The sequence below is a fragment of the Anopheles cruzii genome, chromosome 2 (assembly GCF_943734635.1).
Source record: "Anopheles cruzii chromosome 2, idAnoCruzAS_RS32_06, whole genome shotgun sequence".
NCBI classification, from domain to species: Eukaryota; Metazoa; Arthropoda; class Insecta; order Diptera; family Culicidae; genus Anopheles; species Anopheles cruzii.
Window position 1 is genome coordinate 38,242,867 of NC_069144.1, and position 18,256 is coordinate 38,261,122.

Sequence of the window (18,256 nt, forward strand, 5' to 3'; positions counted from 1 at the left end):
AAACATTAACACGCCACAGCCCGAGATACCGCGCGGCCACGAAGAGGATCATGTTTGCGGAGAAGTTTTTCGGCAACCTCAGCATGGATATGATAACGAGTAATGATTCGGAGGAATCGATCGAGAAGCTGACGCCCGGTGGTGCGGTACGTGCGGCGATTCTTTGTCGATCCGGTTACTGGTTCTCACGTAGCACACGTTCCCTTGTATCCTTGTAGAAGTTCCAAGCGGTGATAACGGACCTCGGAAAGGGGCTTCTACAAGCCGCTAAAGTAGGCTGTACAGAAAAGGTACACGAGCTCATGAGTCGCGGGGCACCATTTACGGCGGATTGGGTGAGTATTTGAACGAACGAACGATCATAGAAAGAATAGATAAGATGTGTCGTTTGCTTTCGCCAGCTTGGAACGACACCGCTCCATTTGGCCGCACGATACAATCACGTCGAAACGTGCAAGATGCTCCTGCGTGCCGGTATAAGCAAGGACTCCAAAACCAAGGTCGACCGGACGCCGCTCCACTTGGCCGTTTTTCATGGCCATATCGAAATCGTAGAACTGCTGCTGAGCAACAACTGTGAAGTCGATGCAAAGGATATGGTAAGTTTCGTGGCGGCCACCCGTTTGGATCAGCCTCAACGATGAACCCATTTATTTGTAGCTCAAAATGACGGCGCTGCACTGGGCGGTAAATCAGAAGCACAGTAAGATCGTCGAGATGCTCCTGCAAAACGGTGCCGATCCGAATGTGGTCTCAAAGTTCGACAAGACTCCCATCCAGCTGGCGTTGGAGTCGGGCCAGGGCGAGCTGTGGCAAGTGATGTTGCTAGCGAATCAGATGCGAGCGGCAAGCAGCGAACAGGTTGGAGTAAGTAACCGTCAACACGGTGCCGAGCCGTCGTTCGTGAATCATGACACGATTGTTCCCACGGCCATAGGTGCAAGACGCAACGGATAGTTTAATGTACGAGCTGCAGCAGCACAAAGAGCGACATCGAGGGCCACCAGCCGACGGAGTGGACTCGAAATCTGGCGGTGGCGTTGGTGGCGATGATGACGATGTGGAGGACAACATTACGATGGATCTGAGCAGCGACAGTAGCAGCCGCCTGACGGAGCAACAAAACGGTGCCGATGATTCACGGGACGATGCGGACCATTTGATTGAACGGGAGGACAGTATGAGCGATGCAATGACGAACCTGGAGCAGAGCACCGATACGGATCCGAAAAATCTCGATTCCGGTACCCTGCAGATGCTGAAGGAACATGGTATCGCACTGATACCATCCGACGATACCGGCAGCCTTATCACATCCGCCATCCAGAGTGGTCGTAAGATCGTGCTCTCGGAAGCGGGCAAGTTTGCGCTCAACGAAACGCGAAACCTTCAGCAGCAACCCCAGACGAAATCGATTACGTCTACGCCGCCACAGCCACAGTCGCAGCCACGAACCCATCCAACGAAGGTGCACCATCATTCCCCGGCAGTGCACACGGTGACTTTAACGGGAAACAAACCGAAGACTCTCAAAATTATCAAAAAAACCACTTCGACCACCGGTTCGTACCCAACGACACAGAATCAACAGGTGCATCACGTCCAGCAACAGCGCCAGCAGACGGCGCAACCGGTGCACGTCATGAATGCCGGTCCGACGGCAACTATCCGGACGAACCAGGTGCTCAAGGTACTGTCTCCGGAGGAGTTTAAGCAAATTTGTAGTGGCGATGTTGGCATCATGAAGCGAGCACCGTCGGCAGAGTACAAAAAAGCGCTTCCATCGACCTCGGTGAGGTAAATATTTCACTTCACTTTTGGCCGTACTAAGTGATCGCCTGGTGATCGCCTGGTGATCGCTTTCTGATCACAACTGAACAATGTAACATTTGTATCATTTTTTACCTTCTTCCCGAAGGATCCCCGTCGGTGGCCGACCGCAGATACTGAGCACAAGCACCACGTCGAAACAGGTGGGCAAATACGTCATGACGAAGAGTGGTCAACGGATTCCGTTGACGACGACCGCCGGAATGAACGTGATATCCGCTCGTGCCTCGGAAGATTTAGTGAAAGCCAAGCTTGCCACGAGTAGCGGTGTCAACGGACTGTCCTCGACGGTCGGTGGTGCCCAACCCAGCCGGCACATCATTACCTCGGCCGACGGCGTCAAACGGCTGCGGACCGCAACCGGTATGGAGATCATTTCCACTCTACCCACCAAACTGCCCCAGGATACGACCGTATCGGTGGAAACCGGTACCACCCGCACGGTCAGTAGGCCACATCAGCGAATAGCGATAAACAATCACGTTCCTGTTGCCGCCGGCACCACCGTCACGAGTAACAACGCCACCGGCCTAATAGTGGAGGTACTCGAGCGGCAGATGGTGGAACTGAAGAAACTCATCGAGGATCTGCGGAAGCAGTTCGAGCTTTCGCAGAAACAGAACGAGGAGTACCGGGCCCGTGTCGAGAAGCTCGAGAAGGAGCTGCGGACACTGAAGCAGCAAAGCAGCAACGGGAACAGTTTCATCGAGATCATCCGGTCCGACTGATCGATTCCGATCGATTGAGATTATTTATTTACAGTTTCGCTGATGGCCTTATGGTAAAAAGGGGGAAAAATAGTTAAAAACCAGTAACAAATCCGTTAACATACACACACACACACACATAATATTACGAACAGCGCTTCCTTTAGACTACACATTAAAACGGTGACCTCCAAACAAGCTGTAGCCGGGTGGAGAGACAAAAAGATAGAGAGCCCGAGAAAGCGAGAGTCGGAGAAACGTACAATTTAGTAGGCGGTAGTGAGAGGACGAGGACGACCTCGGACCTCGTAGTGTAACGAACCGGGGGGTCGCATTGGTTCCGTCGAACGTTTTTGTTCTTTTGCAATCTTTCTGTTCGTTTCAGTGCCGTGGCTGTGTGCCGTATGATCAGTTTTCGTGGCTTGGCCCACACAAACGTTGCCACACAGCGTTTGCAAACCCAATCCACCAGTGACCAGTGTGATTTCGGAACATAGTTTATCTTCCTTTTCTTAAGTCAACATTTCTCAACGGTGTGAATGTAACAAAAAAAATTCTACCCAGTGCAACAATAGCGACCTATTCTGGAACATACCTCGGGGTGCCTCATTGTACCTCAAATCTTTTTGAGATAAAAACAAATATTACTGTATACAGTCTTGGAACGACCAGAAACTAGAAAAGAACAAACCGTGGGGGGCAGCACAGCAATGTAGATAGCCGATAAAGATCATCCTTTTCACCATCCGGTTCCGCACCCCCGGTCGACATCCGGTGGTGCAATGTTAAAGCAAACTTCTCTGCCATTTAATTTTTTTGTTAGAAGTGTGCATGAAGAATTGAACAAAAAAAAAACTAACGATAACAACGATGGGGGAATAGGCAGAAAAACTTGTTTTCCAATCTATTTGTTGTTTGGATTTGTTTCTTGTTCGGGATAACCGCTTTCGATTGTTAGCAACTAACAAAAATTAGCTCGTTTGTCTTAAGATACTTTAAAAAGGAAGATAATAATTAACAGTGCGTGGGGACGGAAACAAGAACAAGCAATCAAAACAGTAGAAAGATCGAAGACAGGAATGTCTACGCTCTCGGCGCGCTCTAAGGTTACGCAAGTCCTGAAATTTGAAATGAATTAAGATTGCAAATGTTACTTTTAGACCCAAGCGAATTCTAGCTATATAAGGATAAACACACACTGACTCATAAGTACAATAAGCATTTCGCAATGATTTTCCCCCCAAAAATAAAGGGGAAGAAGACGTATGTATAGTGTCGAACTTGACGAACTAGAAGTCCAGAGGATTCTCATCACGCAAATCTTTCGTTCCTAGTTTTCATACCGTCGGTCCTAGACCGATCGGTGGGGCTACGTGCTCCATTAGTTCTCCGTCTGTGTCCCCGTCTGCTTCTCATTCTTAGTTCCCGCAGTTATCAACCGTCAGAACGGTTCGGATTGCGCAATGGACAAACAGACAGTTGGTTGGTAATTATATGCGAGGTACCCATAAAACTGGCGTGCGAGGCGTGAAAAAAATGTACAGAAATTCGGGATGACCTGTTCGGCTATACTAACCATTGTAAATACCGTGCTTCTAGTGGTAGTAGGAAAGATAGGATTTCTCTTACCGTGACGGTGGCACGGACTCCGAGTAGTGCTCAAAATCGTGTGCCTGGGTTACTGTGTCACGGTGGCCGCCACACCACGGTATGCCAGTGCATGGTGCATAGCATAGGAGCGGAACCGACAGCCTTCAAGCATTGGAGGGACATTAGCGAGTAAGCAAATAAACGGATGCATTTCAATTTTTCTACTAAATCTTCTGCTGGCGAATTTATTTGATTTTGTCACAGTCTAGTTGTAGCCCGTTTACAGTCCCGTTTTCTCGTTGATCCAATCGTTGAAGGCCGTAACACGCGCGAACGCCCCCGGAAGCCCGCGTTCGCATCCCGTCGCGTGCCCAAAGCTAACCACACCGACCAGCGTGTTGTCGTCGACCAGCACCAGCGGACCACCGGAGTCTCCGTTGCAGGGCGATTCCTTCTGTTCACCGCGCGCACACAGCGTAGTCTTCTTCACCAGCAGCGGACCGTAGGTTTTGGCGCACTCCTTGTTCGAAATCACGTTCAGCGTGGCGTACTGAAGCTTCTCAGCCACATTGCCCCCGTTCTCCTGCAGTCCCCAGCCACTGAGCACGGCGGGACGGCCAGTAAAGTCTTCCTGCCCGGTCGCACGACGAACCGGCTGGACACGCTCACTGAACGGGACCTTCTCCGGCAGGCGCACCAGTCCGACGTCGTTCACGACGAAGATCGGGTTGTAGCGATCGTGATGGAAGAAACTCTCGGACACCAGCACCAGTCGGCCGTCGTCGGTGTTGTCGTTAAAATCGACCGCTCCCAGGTGCACCTCGACCGATTCAACGCCCTGCAGACAGTGAGCTGCCGTTAGGACCCACTCGTCGCTGAGCAGGCTTCCGCCACAAACGGCACGCTTGCCAAACGGCAGATTCAGCGTGAGGCGCACTTGGTACGGAAACTGACCCAGCTCTGCTGTTTCACCGTTCACGACACGAACTCCCGGGGCGGCCTGGGCCAGACCGAGTGCGGCCAGCAGCAAGGTAATACAGGCGAACGGTTGCATCTCGACGCAGGTAATGTGGTTGAGTTCTGTCGGTTCGCCAAGCGCGCCTTGCTTTTATATTCGGTTGATAGTTTATCTCGGTAAAGGGTCCCCAACGCAGGATCTTCTGCGGATGGAGATTAGCACCCGTGGTGCGGGACACTTGAGTTCGACAATTCCGCCACATGAAGAGCTTTGTTTATTGATCATTGACCCAATGGGTGGGACACAAACGGTGGTTTTACCACGTTTTACTGGATTCGTACAAGTACTTGGCCATAATGTGGCTCAAGTGGCTCACTGAATGTAGTGTCTACAATCAGCATACAAACGGAAGTGAGCTCGTAGCACTGCCAAGGTCTTGTGCTCAGTTCATTAACGGGATTTCTGAGAATTTCACTACGATTCTTCAATGGCACCTGATAATCAGGAGTGGTTTGAAGCCTATTTTTAGCAACGACACAATTTCTGGCCAGCCCGTAGGGCATGTAGGCATCGTCTAATCGAGCCCCTTTGGTTAGTGATTCCCGTCAACTGTTTCTTGTGTTGCGGTAATTCCTTCATTGCACTGCGGCATGAAGCTTAAACTGGTAAGTATTATGAGTTTTAATTAATTAATGCCGCTTTTATTCGACAATTGTGGCCTAATTGCAACAATAAAACATATGACTACTTTAATGAAGGTATTGTCTGTCGTTAGCTACTACTTTCTCCCATCTTTCGCGCAATTCCCAGATTCCGTGTCGATAGAGCTTCCCATGTTTAGAAGCGATCCACTGAGAGATATATTTTTCGATACTTTCATAAGAAGTGAACCGCTGTGCTGGTAAATCTTTACTCATGTAACCGACCAAATACTATTCCGAAAGAGCAACTGGAGATCTGGAAAATACAGGAGGGACGTTAACAGTTCCCATCCGACATTTTCGAGATAGGTTTTGAACGGTTTTGCGATGTGGGGTCGTGCATTGTCATTGTCTGGTCGTTTTATGGCCAAAGCATGCTTCAAACACATTAATTGTTGTCGATAGGGTTTGTCATCAATAATTTCATTAGGTTTTTAAAGCTCAAAGTACACTACACCTTTCATATCCCACCACAGGCACAGAATAACCGTTGCGCAAAGAATATTTCGCTTTGGTTGCGGTGGACATGTTTCACAAAGCTGTATCCAGGGCTTTTTGCGTCTAGGATTATTGTACTTACTCCCCTTTTAATCACCAGTGAAGATTCGGTACAAGAATCCTTTTTTTCTGCGGTGCAAGCAGCAATGAGAAAGTACTCCCCGCAAAAACACTTAAGTTCGACTAGTTTTAGTATATTATACTATACGTTATTGAACTTTATTTATCATATGATATTCTAATGTCTGCTCCACGCTAACTACTTAAACCATTCTCAATTGTATCGTAGCTCTTTTCGTTTTTATCTTGCTGTGGATAACTGCCCGAGGAAGGCCTTTTCGGTTCAAACTCAAATGTTTCAAACGCACATTTTGCAGCGCCTTCTGCCGGCATTTACGGTAGGCAATATTTCGCCGCAAATTCAAGATCGATTTTCTTTTAGGATTCGTACGAAAAATTAACTTGGCGTTTGCATACATTGAATTTAGTCGCAGGATTTAGGACTTCTTTTAATCTGAATAACTGAAATTTAATAAATTTCGTGCATTAATATTTTGTACCCAAACGAGGTTATTTTTCAAAGCAGACGGGAAAATCTTTTCGTTTATATGTGCATGTTCAATTCTTTCACCATTTCGGTACGTCTTATTATTTGCACAGATGGTACATTGATGTTACTATATTCATTGGATCAATGAAAATTATTATTTTTGCTTTTAATCGCGTTTTTCTGGCGGCATTAAACAAAACTTACAATTTCGAAGAAAATGTCAAACTCGGTTTGAAACCAATTACCCCAGTATAAACGCACAACGCATTTTCGAACGCATTTTCGTTGGCGATATGTCACAATTTTTCTCCCAGTTTGTTCCCAGTTCCCGCGTGCCCAGTTGAAAACGCGTTCTTTATTCTGCGTGTCCAGAACTGACTGCGTGTGTTGCAGACGACCGCTCGGCATCTTTCACTGATTCACTGATTCATCATTCGCTGATCACCGTCCGCCGGGCTTGGGTCGGAAAATCACGCAAGTTTCTCTCCAGTATCCTCAGCTGATTCCCGGTGCCGTACTTTTCGTTTACTAGTTCCTGAACATAGTAGCATTGGGTGGTAGAAGGGAAAAATAAAATGAAGTTCCTGGTTGTTTTCAGTGTTCTGGTGGCTAGCGCAATGGCCGGCGATGGACCAAAAGTGACGGATAAGGTAAGTGGTGACGACGCCGCACGCCGCCTTCTTTTCCTATGCTGGATAAAGGCTTCCACTTTTGTTGATTTCATATGTGGTTGTTTCTCCGCTGATATGTTATCTCGCGTGTCGGCGTGTTACGAAATCTCCGACGATAGAAATGGCTACGTGTCCACATTCCTTGATAGCTTGCCTATTCTTAGCGAAAAGAGCTTGCTTTGATTGTGCTTGTTTTGTGATCTGATACCACCGGGCCCCTCAATATTAAGCTTTATTTTTAACAAAGTAGTCGGGACAGAAACAAATTCGATTACAGTAGCCTATTTTGGGGCGGCCTCCTATGACTTGCAAAATTTTACTCTTCATCAATTATTCTTTGTTTGGTTAGGTGTTCTTTGACATCACGATCGGTGGCAAACCGGAGGGACGCGTCGTGATCGGGCTGTTCGGGGGAACCGTTCCGAAGACGACACGCAACTTCAAGGAGCTAGCGGAGAAGACGACCGTCGGCGAAGGGTAAGTAGCTACGGTTACTTAGTGTTGGTGTGGTCGACCGGTCATTTGCATAATTCAATTATCACACTCCGTACAGCGTGCAACCGCCGTTGCGATGCGTTGATCTGGTGGGGGCAATGTTTTTCTCAGGCCCTGCGTAAGCCTTCTGAGTGCACGCCCAAGGAACGAATTGATAGCATTTCAAGGGCTGGTGTTTATTTTAGCTTTTATCATTTCATTCACGCCTCTCCGTTTGAGCTCGCTGTTTGCTTTGGGGATGTTTTATCTACTTGTTTATATTTGACCAGTGAGCCATCGATCACTTTCTTAACCGGTTTTCGACCACTCAACCCATTGATCGCAAGAACAGCTGCGGGGGCTGCGTTTGCGTGTTCTTCCCATCCGATCCCAATTAACTGATCATCGTTGTGTTTGCTTACTCTCCACACCTCACACACACACACAGATACAAGGGCAGCAAGTTCCATCGCGTGATCCGCGACTTCATGCTCCAGGGCGGTGACTTCACCAAGGGCGATGGCACCGGAGGTCGCTCGATCTACGGCGAGCGCTTCGCCGACGAGAACTTCAAGCTGAAGCATTACGGAGCGGGCTGGCTGTCGATGGCAAACGCCGGCAAGGACACGAACGGTTCGCAGTTTTTCATCACGGTCAAGCAAACCAGCTGGCTCGACGGCCGGCACGTCGTGTTCGGCAAGGTGCTGGAGGGTATGAATGTGGTGCGTAAGATCGAGAAGACCGCCACCGATGGGCGCGATCGGCCGACGAGCGATGTCGTCATTGCGGACAGCGGCTCCCTACCGGTCGACGAACCGTTTTCCGTCGAGAAGAGCGATTCCACCGAATAAAGTAACCACCGCCGCACCTGTGTGAACGAGCCTCGTTTTCACGGAGGCTCTTCCGTACTTGCATCATTCGCCACCATCGGCACACATCCTTGGCCCTCTCATCCTCTGTTTTCCGAGATCATCTGCGTCGGGCCCGTCATCCGTCGTCCGAATGAAGATAAAAAAAAATGCATTTTAAATGGACTTCCGACGGCGGGAACGATAGGCTGTCGTCAAGGACAACACGAGGACGGAAATGATGGTTGATAATGTGCAAAAGATATCACGCTGAACACACAATATATTCGGTAAATAAAAGAGAAGATTGTATTTTTATGAAAAAGACACTTCCGGTGAAGGATGCGATAATATTCTCACGTGTAGCGATGACAATTACTGAACGATGACTTTAAAACGGTTGGGGATTTTAGCTAATTAAACGCCGATCATGCCGATGAAGCTAGACTCTCTCGACCATACGTATCGATAATTACTGATGACCGGTCCGTTCATTAGCCAGTGCTCGATCACCGGTTTGCGAGCAGTGATTAATAATAATCTGCTCCATCTTACAAAACCACGCAGCGTGTATGTAATAAAATGAAAGAGAACCATGTTGGTCCCAGCAATCGGAAGTGAAAAGAATATGGAAGCCACAAAAGAATGATAAAACAATAGTGCAACGATTCTACACACTCTATCGGGTCGTTGTCAGAGCGAAACAATATGGCTCTGGTTGTCAGCATTGTTGGCCGCTCCCCTAATATTCGGGCTACATTGTGAAGCTACCACTTTACGCATTTTGTGCTTAATTATGCTACTCCGAGAAGAACGGATGTGACAGAATCGCGGTGTATTTTCCGCGCGGAAAAACAACGCTCTGTACCGTTCGCTGCCCTAGTTACCCAGCCAACGCCTGCTGCTTGTTTGCTGTCCTCCACCCCCAGCGCGTTGGTAAACATTTATCGCATGGTCTAGGTCAGGGCTTTTCTGGGTGACGACGACGACGTGTTGTCTAGACCTTCCGCCCATCGGGAAACTAACCCCCTAGGGCGCCGCCCTCTGTGGACGGTGAGGCCCTTTTCGGATTTAAATTCGAAACTAATTAGCAACCCAAATCACAACACGGCATGTGCTGCGACGCGAACAACCAAGTTTAAGCATTTATACTTTTAAATAAGTCTGTGGTTTTATTACTCTCTTTATGTACACGTTCTTTGATGTTTAAACTGCTGACGGCCCAAAACACCAATTTATGGGGCTTGGTTTGGTTTTCTATGAAACTGTTCTATCCGCATTCACGTTGTCATTCAAGCTACGCAAACTCTTACAGAATAGTTCCTTTATACTTTTACTTGCTCATCCTCTCGTCACGTTCGTCACTTTGTTCTGCTCTGCTATATGTATATATATCTATATATAATATAATTATTTTGTTTCATGTTTTTCTTCTAAATAATTACACAACCTTCAAATCTGTTTCTATAAATTTTCATAATTTGTCTCAGTTTCATTTGTTATTTGTTTTAGGGGTTTGGTTTTGGTTTGTGTTGTGCTATAAGTTTTGCGTTTGCTCTCGTATTTTTCGTTTAATGCGGATGTATGTTGTATTCCTCTGTGTGTGTGTGTTTTATGCTGTTTCCTTGACCTTGTATTAGTTCGTTCTTCGAGGACGAGCTTAGGTATATAATTTAACAAAATTCTAACTAACTTTCTACATCTAGTACTGTTGTAATTGGTTTCCATCAGCCGATCGGGCGTGCGATCCATCCCGATCGTGCCTCAACGTGTGATTCGTTACATTATTACTTTGCTGTGAATGTTATATACTAATTGTTAATGTTCTTGTTGTTGCTTGCGTTTCCCATTTATTGTTTGTCGTTTTGAGATTATCCTTTTCTGTTGTTGTTGTTGTTTAAACGTACACTTCTTTTGCTTGTATTTCTTTCTTTTCTCGTTTGTTGTTTCGTCCGGTCGCGTTCCGGATCTTATTCTGTTCATGGGGTTGTATTGCATGTTAATGCTTCCTTTTAGCGGCGCCATTTTCCGATACCCAATTTATTTGCACGACGAAGTAGAACTGATTGCAGAGAAAAAGGGTCATGTCAAAATGTTTGCAAAACTGTTTCTACTTATCCCGCTAAACTAGTCTACTGATACTCTCAGATCGCAGAAACGGCAATTGGATGAATTCAGCTGACCATAATAATAGAAATTCGTATTTTGTAAGTTTCGAAATTGAATTGTGGATTGAAGGCGCGACCATCCTTATCGGCGTCCCTCCATCATGGTCTTAAACCCCTATAGACACTATCGATTACAATCGGGGTTTAGCCCTACAAAATAGTAAATTTTCAAAAGACTGGAGAAGGAAAGAAACGGGAAAAATCCTTATGGGAGAAACGTATTGATTGTATGTATTTCCTTAAAACTTCTCCAAATGCCATCAACTTTACAGTTTCTCCATAATTCTATCTTGCTTTCGTTCAAATACGTACAACCCGGTTCTACAACTTGTCCCACCGGGTTTCTGGATATCCAGTTCTCACTAATTGGCGCCACTCCGCGCGTTACTTGAATGGCGCGCGCCCTTATCAATTGTTGCAAAAATTTATTAACTACATAACAAGCGGAAAAAACAGAACGATATTGTTACAACTATTTCAACAACTACACGCCGAGTTTGCTCCATTTGCGCCGATAGTTTTTTCGGTTTTCTTTCTCGTTTTTTTAACATTTTTTTGGGGTTGTCCATTTTAATTTTGCAACTTTTTTTTTCTCTCTCGCGTTAAACGGCTAACTAGTCAACTGTTTGGTATTATACTGTTATAACTAGATATCATGTTTAATTTACTGTTGTTTGGTACAAGCACATTTTGTGGAACGTTTGCTGGAGGCATGCTTTATTTGTTTCGCTAGTTGCTACGATTTATTGCTAACAATCTTTCGGGGAGTAGGGACAACCATACCCTTCGACAGGGCCTCCTTCGTCGTTCGTGGGTTCGTTTAAGTTGATTGAGTATTTGTTAGCGCACACTTGCGTACTGCACATTTCACCGTTACCAGCAGCGCTATTGGTTGCTTCGATTGAGTTAATAAGGATTCATTTTTGTCGTGTTTCTGTGGGCCGAAGGGATCGAAGTCGAAGCAAACGTATTCACCACAATGTGACTTGACGTGCGTTGCAAAAGTGCGATCGAGAGCGATCGGAAGCGATTTCTTTCTCACCGACCACGCGGAATGTGTTCCGTAAGTCGTGTCAGGCTTGGTAAGTTTTGTTACAATAACACACTTAATTGACTCTATCGGTTCGCAATGGCCGTAAAGCAGTCCGTTATCGAACCGGCGATCTAAATTTAAATGTTGTCGCATCTTTTTTAAATGTTATTGCATCGCATCGCACGTTCTAAAGCTCAGATTGATGCCAGAAATGCAGAAAGGAATTGGTCAAAATTCAAATGCCTTCAGGTTACTTTCATTTTGCCGAGGTGATTTAATAGCCGCTTGGCGCACCGGTAAACGAGCTGCGTGGGATTTGAGCTTCCTGTCCCAGTCCCAATCAGGCAATTTCGGTAGCGTCTGCGAGTGCGCCGTGTATGCGGTCTGATCGCTTCTGCAGATCGCGCCCGCCTCGAGATCGTCTCCGTATGGGATGGCAATTGAAGCCAATCAGAGCTGTAAGAGACACCCGCGGCCGCCCCCGTGGCTCGAGGGATCGAGGAAAATGAGGTTATGTGCAATCTCTGCTCTTTGGTACGGGAGCCTGTTCGGGCACGAGTTGGTGGCGGTGGTGGTGGCGGTTCCCTGATTGAATCATCTTTCGTGCAAGAAGCGGATTGCGTTCTCGGCCAAAGGGAAGGGATTATGCGCATTTTAACGTGTGTGGGAAGGTACGCGAAGATCAGCGAACGCTGCGCCGGGTCGTCGCGTTGGAGGTGTAGGAGGGGGGCCGTGTAGTACGTGCTATTGTCATTTATTGCTTCGTTGCGTTATCTGTGATCATCAACCGTTTGACTTAATCTCACTTTAATGGCATAAGAGGAGTTGTGCGGCGTGCCGAGCGCAGCTCAAAGGAGTAGTGACGACGATCAGTGGGAGTCAGTTATGCGGTGTTGAAGATGGAACCTCTTGGACCCCGCGAAGTTCGAAAGGTAAGCCGAAAACGAAAGGGGATTTGATGTGGGTAGCAGCTGTGGCGCAAGCGGTAGCTGTGCGTGAGGGTTACAATGTCGAATTTGTAGTTTTTCGATTACTATCTGCGTATTACGAAGCATTACAATTTAGCCTTACAAATGTCTGAACCCTCGGGGGCGCCCTATCCGTTTTTCTATGTACACAAATTTTTCACCTCGCTCGTTGTAGTGAATTTTCTTTCTCTTTCACACTTGAATCGTTTGTTTGTTTGCTTATTTTTCTGTTGTTGGTGTATAACTCTTAACCACTTTGTCATTCCGGGGGATCTTCTTTCGCGATCGCTCGTGACAAAGCGTGACAATCAGTTGAACCAAAAGTACAAAACCACATCTACGGAACGGAACAACGCGGCCGAACGTAACTGCACCGGGGTTTCGGGAGTAGGTTTCTTTTGGGCTGTATTTTAGTAGTGTTCGAATTTTGTTTACGTTCCATCATCAATTCAATTTTCAATATTTAGGTTTTGGGTCGAATAAAAATGTGCAATCAACAGCATTCCGGCAGCTTCCGGTTTTTACGCTCGGTCGCCCTCCACTACTCCTGTTACACCTGCCGCACTGTGGCCAGATTTAAATTTAAGTAACTTAACCGACCGAACAACGGGTGCAACGCGGAACCACATGGTCGTAGCTTTCCAACGGCGCTACTTAGTTATTTTTAAACAACATTATTGTTTCATTTAATAATATTATTGTTGTCTTTTCGTTCTTACTTTGCTTAATGTGTTTGAAGCTTTACATTTGTTGCCTTCGTGGCTGAATCGTTTAGCATACTTTTTTTGTTTTGGGTAACGTTGGTTTGGAACTCCATTAAAGATAACTGTTACTGGGGCATGTTCTGTTGCTACCTTCTACGCCCTCTAAATTCCTCACGATCTACCACCGGTGTGTGTGTGTGTGTACTGCGTGAGTATTTGGTATTCTTGTTGCTTGTTTCATAACGTGAGTAACGTGGTTAATTTAATGTTGTTTCCGACTTAACTATCGATACTGCGCCTGCAATCCGCGAACCGCAGATTGTTCGTTACGCTAACGCTCTTTTGTACACGTCCGTCCCGCCCTCTCTCGAAGTCGAAGTCCCGCTGAGGCCTACACTCTGTTGAGGCTCAGCTCCGTTGGCGACTCCACCCGGTTACAGATTCTGTCTATCATATCTAACAACAGTGGAAGCTGCGATTTGGAGAGGCATACGCGGTCACACACCGGCTTCCCGGTGGTGCCAGTACCCTTGGTAAACACTCCTCCAGAGTCCTCTACACACAGACACACTTCCTTAAACGCTACGCTTCACTTAGGTCCTAGTACAACCGTGGCGCCTGTACCCGTGGTTTGTGGGTCTGGCGCCAGGTGTAACTGAATGTAATTGTTCATTAAACAGCCGTAATCTGACTGAGCTCTTTTGTATACATACAGGTCAAGGAAGTGGGCTTTGGTTCGGGAGTTTAGCGGGTTTTGGCCCCTATATACACGTTTGCTCACCTAACCCTTCACCTTGACGCCAGTTCCTTGGGTTTTGTTTTTTTTGGGGGGGTGGTTGGTTCCTTTGTACATCATCATTTAAACTTAACTACCGTGAACGACTTATCGGGAGCGGGAGCCTTTAGTGAATGCAAGCCCTGCTCCCTTCTATCGGCATTACTAGAACATTCTAGAAACTAGAATGAGCCCTGGGCGTAGAAAGTAGTAGCGAAAGTTTTTGGCGATTGATACATATTGTTTGAAAGTGAACCGCAGACACAGATCGGTTGTCACCGAAATCTTCCAATAGACCCAGACAGCCTCGATCGCGCAACCCTTCGCAACTTTGCATTAGAATATTCACTTTACCTGCCGATTGAGATGTTTAATAATAGGAGACGATTTAGACAATCAATATAACTATTCTTGCGTTCGCGCTGCCCAACCCGATCATAATGCACCCGAAGAAGAGCACGGACGCGGATACTAAAAGGGGTTAGGTTGTTACTACCGTAAATTCGATTGATGGTTCGCTTCTTACGTCCTATATCTCTTTGTGTGTTTGTTTATTTATTATAACATCATTCCTTCCGCGATTCCTCGATTGTTTCACAATCACAGAGCTAACTAAATACTCGCGCCGGAGTTGGAGTTGAAGGAGAAAGTAACGATCGAAGATGGCGTAGCGCCGAAAAAATATAGTCTCTCTCTCTGCGATCTGCTGCTTCTCGTTGATTATCTCGTTTTGTCGTCCTGTTGTACCTGGTTGATAACTGCATAACTGCTGACTGTCTGTCACTACTTATCGTCAATTTAAATAAATTATTACGGTACGAAAATATACTATATTACGAAATGGTTTCGTAAACTTGCTTCCGATCACTGATAGTGTGTGTGCGTGTGTCGTCAATCACAAACTGATATGTAAGGATGTACTTTCAAAGGTGTTCGTGGTCGCCCTATTCGGACGATCTCATCGTGTCGTATATAATTTTAATCTCGCCCCAATGAAGAATCGGGCGTGGCGGTCGCCGAGTGTCAAATGCTAGGTGGAAGAGGGCAGCAACACAGTTAATCTAGCAAACATAACCTAAAACACTCATCCAAGGAGCCTCAATTGCAATACAGAAGTGATCTGCTGATCCATAACCTCAACTACATGCTACACCAGGGCCGGATATGCCAACAGATCGGCCAACCAGAGTGACCCACCCAGCGGGCGTAGAGTAGGGTCACAGCTACTCAGAACGGAGATTGTCAACTGCCGGTGGCCGTCGGTTTGTTGGGGGCATCCGGTGGCGACGGTGTCATGGTGTCCCCGTCACGCTGCCGCTCCGGTGGTCAGCTCGAAGCCTGTCGCGTGGTTTCGCAAGACTGCTGAGCATCTTCTTGGTGGCCCGGCGCTGCCGACTCCGTTGAGGCCACGTACTCGATCTTGTCCAAATCAATCGGCACCTCAACGACTGCTGCTGCTGCCGTGCTCTCCGCTCCGGACTTCTCCGCGCGGCACGCCTCCGGGGTGTCGTCATCGTAGTCGTAAAAGATGTTGCTCGTATCGCGCGGCAGATTCACGTCGATCGGTTCCGGATCGATCGGGATGGCTACCGAGTGCTCCGGCGGCGGCGGTGGCTTTTCGGCGGCTGCCCCGATGTCCTGCTCCGGCGACTCCAGCGGGCTTTCGACGCAGATCGTCACGACGGGGCGCGGATCCCCCTCAAGGCCACCTAGAATTTGATAGTCAACGTTCGTGCCCGGTGAAAGCTTGATGTCAGCGGCACGGGACGGATCCCGGGGCTCCTTGGCCGGCTTTGGTTCGTCTGGCCAACGTGCGGGGGGGAACATTTAACATTCAAGAGACAAACACACACGACAATACACACACGTGGGGACAACAACGCACAACGCAAGCCAGGGCAGAGGGTCGAGAGAAAGAGAAAGGAGAGACAAAATAAGAAAAAAGAAACCATTTTTAAGACGGAAACCGAAGGTGCTCGTTTTCACGTAAGATGCTTGGGGGGCGTGGTAGAAGGGAGGCTTTGGTGTCCAGGAATTCAGGTACAAGTGTAATTGCGTGGAACACACACAGAGACACAGATCTACAGCGGTGGTGGGTGCTGAAGCATCCAAACTGGATAACGCAACCTCTGTGTGCCGAGTCCTGCGGGGTCACGGCGTCGGTCACCTTGCCATCCATACCTTTGTCATCCAGCTCCGACTGATACTCTTCGCTTTCGCGGTGCACCAGCACGTGGACAAGGGTCTCGCCCGGTGCCGTGCCCGGCGGAATATCGGGCGAGGGCTCCGTGACCAGAATGCTGACATCCGCGTTCGACGTGGACAGTGTGTCGTCGGCTAAAAGAAGGATCCAGCCCGGGGGGTAAGTCCCACAGTTTTAGACGATACGCTACCAGGGATACTTACGCACGACCGCGTTGCGATTCAACCGGAGCGCACTTTGGGCGGAGAAGCCTCGCTCCAGCGGAGGTTTCTTCTTCACGAAGCTGGTGGCCCGCTTGGACTTGGGTGTGACAGGGGGCGGCACCGGTGCCGGGGCACTGTCCACCGACCCGTTGAGCGATAGGTTCGTCTCGCTGTCCTTGAGCGGCCGTTTGACCGGTTGCGGTGATGCCGTGGCCGATTCTTCGACCGCATCCTGATGGCGCAGGAAGAACGGGAAGTTGTAGAACGACTTGCGCCGGCCCTGGCCCTTGATGTCCGGTGTGGTGTCCCTGTGGGAGAAACCGGGTGAATGCGGGTCAGACGACGGGGCGGATTCTGCTTACTTCAACTCGACCCCGTTGGCGTGCTGCTGCTTCACGTCCTTCACCATGTCGCTCGTACCGGACACCAGCATGAGCGGCAGGTTTAGCCACGGCCCAGCCAGTTCACTCAGGTCCGACGCATCCGAAGCTCGGGACGATTTGCGTGACGAGGCGCGACTGGAGGTGGCCGTTCCACGACGGTGCACCTGCAGGTGCAGGAAGTTCAGGGCCGACAGTTTGCTCTGCCATCCGCCGGGGCTGGAATTCTGAGTGTTTTCCTCGTCCAGCGACATCGGCGATCGCTCGCGTTCGCGCTTTAACCTACAATTCGAGGTACAATAGACAAGGATCAGTGACCGCTCACTAGACGCGCCCAGCGTTCCTAACCTCAAATACTCGCGCCACGACGTCTGAATGGTTTTGGCCGCCTTCTCCTGGCGCTTCCAGATGCGCGTGGACGACACGATCTCCAGCTCCTTGCGCGTCGGGAACTGCTTCTTGAACTTTTGGTCCATCTGGTCCTGCAGTTGCTTGAAGTTGTCGGTCTCCTCCACGTGGCCCAGCACGTGCTTCACCAGCGCGTGCAGGATGTCGAGACAGTGGATCTTGTTGCCCTTCGAGATGGGCAGATTGAATGACACCAGGGCCACCGAGTTCGGTTTCGGTATCCCGAGCGGTGGGTCGAGCGAGGCAATAAAGTCCGACAGCTGGTTGAAGTGAATGAACTGGCCCGCGTGCGGATCGTACTTGGACCAGCGGATGTAGAACATCTCCAGATCGTCCTCGACGATGCCGATCTCCTCCTCCTGGTGCGCCTGGTTGAAGTTCTCCAGGATGATCGCGATGTACATGTTAATCACGATCATGTAGCTGATGATGATGAAGCTGGTAAAGTACGTGATGGCCAGCAGTGGGTGACCGCAATCGCCGTTGATGGAGAAGTCAAGCGCCAGTTCACAGTCGGGCGGTTGTATCATGAGCGACTCGAGCACATCGTTCCACCCGGCCGACGTCATCAGGCGGAACAGGAGCTG

General features: G+C 48.4%; 4 protein-coding genes across 5 annotated transcripts in view; 2 read left to right on the plus strand and 2 right to left on the minus strand.

Annotated features, from left to right (window-relative positions):
• The first annotated feature begins 39 nt into the window (after positions 1–39).
• On the plus strand, positions 40–2,558 carry LOC128279023 (ankyrin repeat and KH domain-containing protein mask). The gene is made up of 6 exons (XM_053017744.1): positions 40–146; positions 219–335; positions 402–599; positions 661–867; positions 938–1,797; positions 1,919–2,558. Exons 1-6 carry the CDS (start codon positions 51–53, stop codon positions 2,556–2,558), a joined length of 2,118 nt encoding a protein of 705 aa, XP_052873704.1. The 5' UTR covers positions 40–50.
• Positions 2,559–4,368: 1,810 nt separating this feature from the next.
• On the minus strand, positions 4,369–5,194 carry LOC128268000 (collagenase-like). The gene has a single exon (XM_053004985.1). The coding sequence runs from the start codon at positions 5,179–5,181 to the stop codon at positions 4,408–4,410; it is 774 nt and encodes a 257-aa protein (XP_052860945.1). The 5' UTR covers positions 5,182–5,194; the 3' UTR covers positions 4,369–4,407.
• Positions 5,195–7,165: 1,971 nt separating this feature from the next.
• On the plus strand, positions 7,166–9,154 carry LOC128268432 (peptidyl-prolyl cis-trans isomerase 5). Of its 2 annotated transcripts, XM_053005523.1 has the most exons (4): positions 7,166–7,343; positions 7,433–7,484; positions 7,855–7,982; positions 8,428–9,154. In XM_053005523.1, exons 2-4 carry the CDS (start codon positions 7,452–7,454, stop codon positions 8,828–8,830), a joined length of 564 nt encoding a protein of 187 aa, XP_052861483.1. In that variant the 5' UTR covers positions 7,166–7,343; positions 7,433–7,451; the 3' UTR covers positions 8,831–9,154. The 2 variants fall into 2 exon arrangements, with proteins under 2 accessions (XP_052861483.1, XP_052861482.1); XM_053005522.1 differs by having other exon boundaries at positions 7,166–7,484.
• A 6,647-nt stretch (positions 9,155–15,801) lies between these two features.
• The window catches only part of LOC128279024 (sodium channel protein 60E-like), a 110,721-nt gene continuing 108,266 nt past the window's right edge, over positions 15,802–18,256 (minus strand). Inside the window, exons 28-32 of the mRNA XM_053017745.1 lie at positions 17,610–18,256; positions 17,244–17,543; positions 16,882–17,189; positions 16,657–16,812; positions 15,802–16,184 (exon numbers count right to left, since the gene is read on the minus strand). The exon at positions 17,610–18,256 is cut by the window's right edge and continues 189 nt beyond it. Of these exons, the coding sequence (XP_052873705.1) occupies positions 15,802–16,184; positions 16,657–16,812; positions 16,882–17,189; positions 17,244–17,543; positions 17,610–18,256 (1,794 nt within the window). The remainder of the gene's footprint in view (positions 16,185–16,656; positions 16,813–16,881; positions 17,190–17,243; positions 17,544–17,609) is intronic.

Bases quoted from the DNA above. Each gene is read 5' to 3' on its own strand.
- LOC128279023 (XM_053017744.1), top strand. From the start codon at position 51: ATGTTTGCGGAGAAGTTTTTCGGCAACCTCAGCATGGATATGATAACG. The intron at 147-218 runs GTACGTGCGGCG...GTATCCTTGTAG, and splicing joins AGCTGACGCCCGGTGGTGCG to AAGTTCCAAGCGGTGATAAC. The intron at 868-937 runs GTAAGTAACCGT...CCACGGCCATAG, and splicing joins CAAGCAGCGAACAGGTTGGA to GTGCAAGACGCAACGGATAG.
- LOC128268000 (XM_053004985.1), bottom strand. From the start codon at position 5,181: ATGCAACCGTTCGCCTGTATTACCTTGCTGCTGGCCGCACTCGGTCTG.
- LOC128268432 (XM_053005522.1), top strand. From the start codon at position 7,410: ATGAAGTTCCTGGTTGTTTTCAGTGTTCTGGTGGCTAGCGCAATGGCC. The intron at 7,485-7,854 runs GTAAGTGGTGAC...TTGTTTGGTTAG, and splicing joins GACCAAAAGTGACGGATAAG to GTGTTCTTTGACATCACGAT. The intron at 7,983-8,427 runs GTAAGTAGCTAC...ACACACACACAG, and splicing joins AAGACGACCGTCGGCGAAGG to ATACAAGGGCAGCAAGTTCC.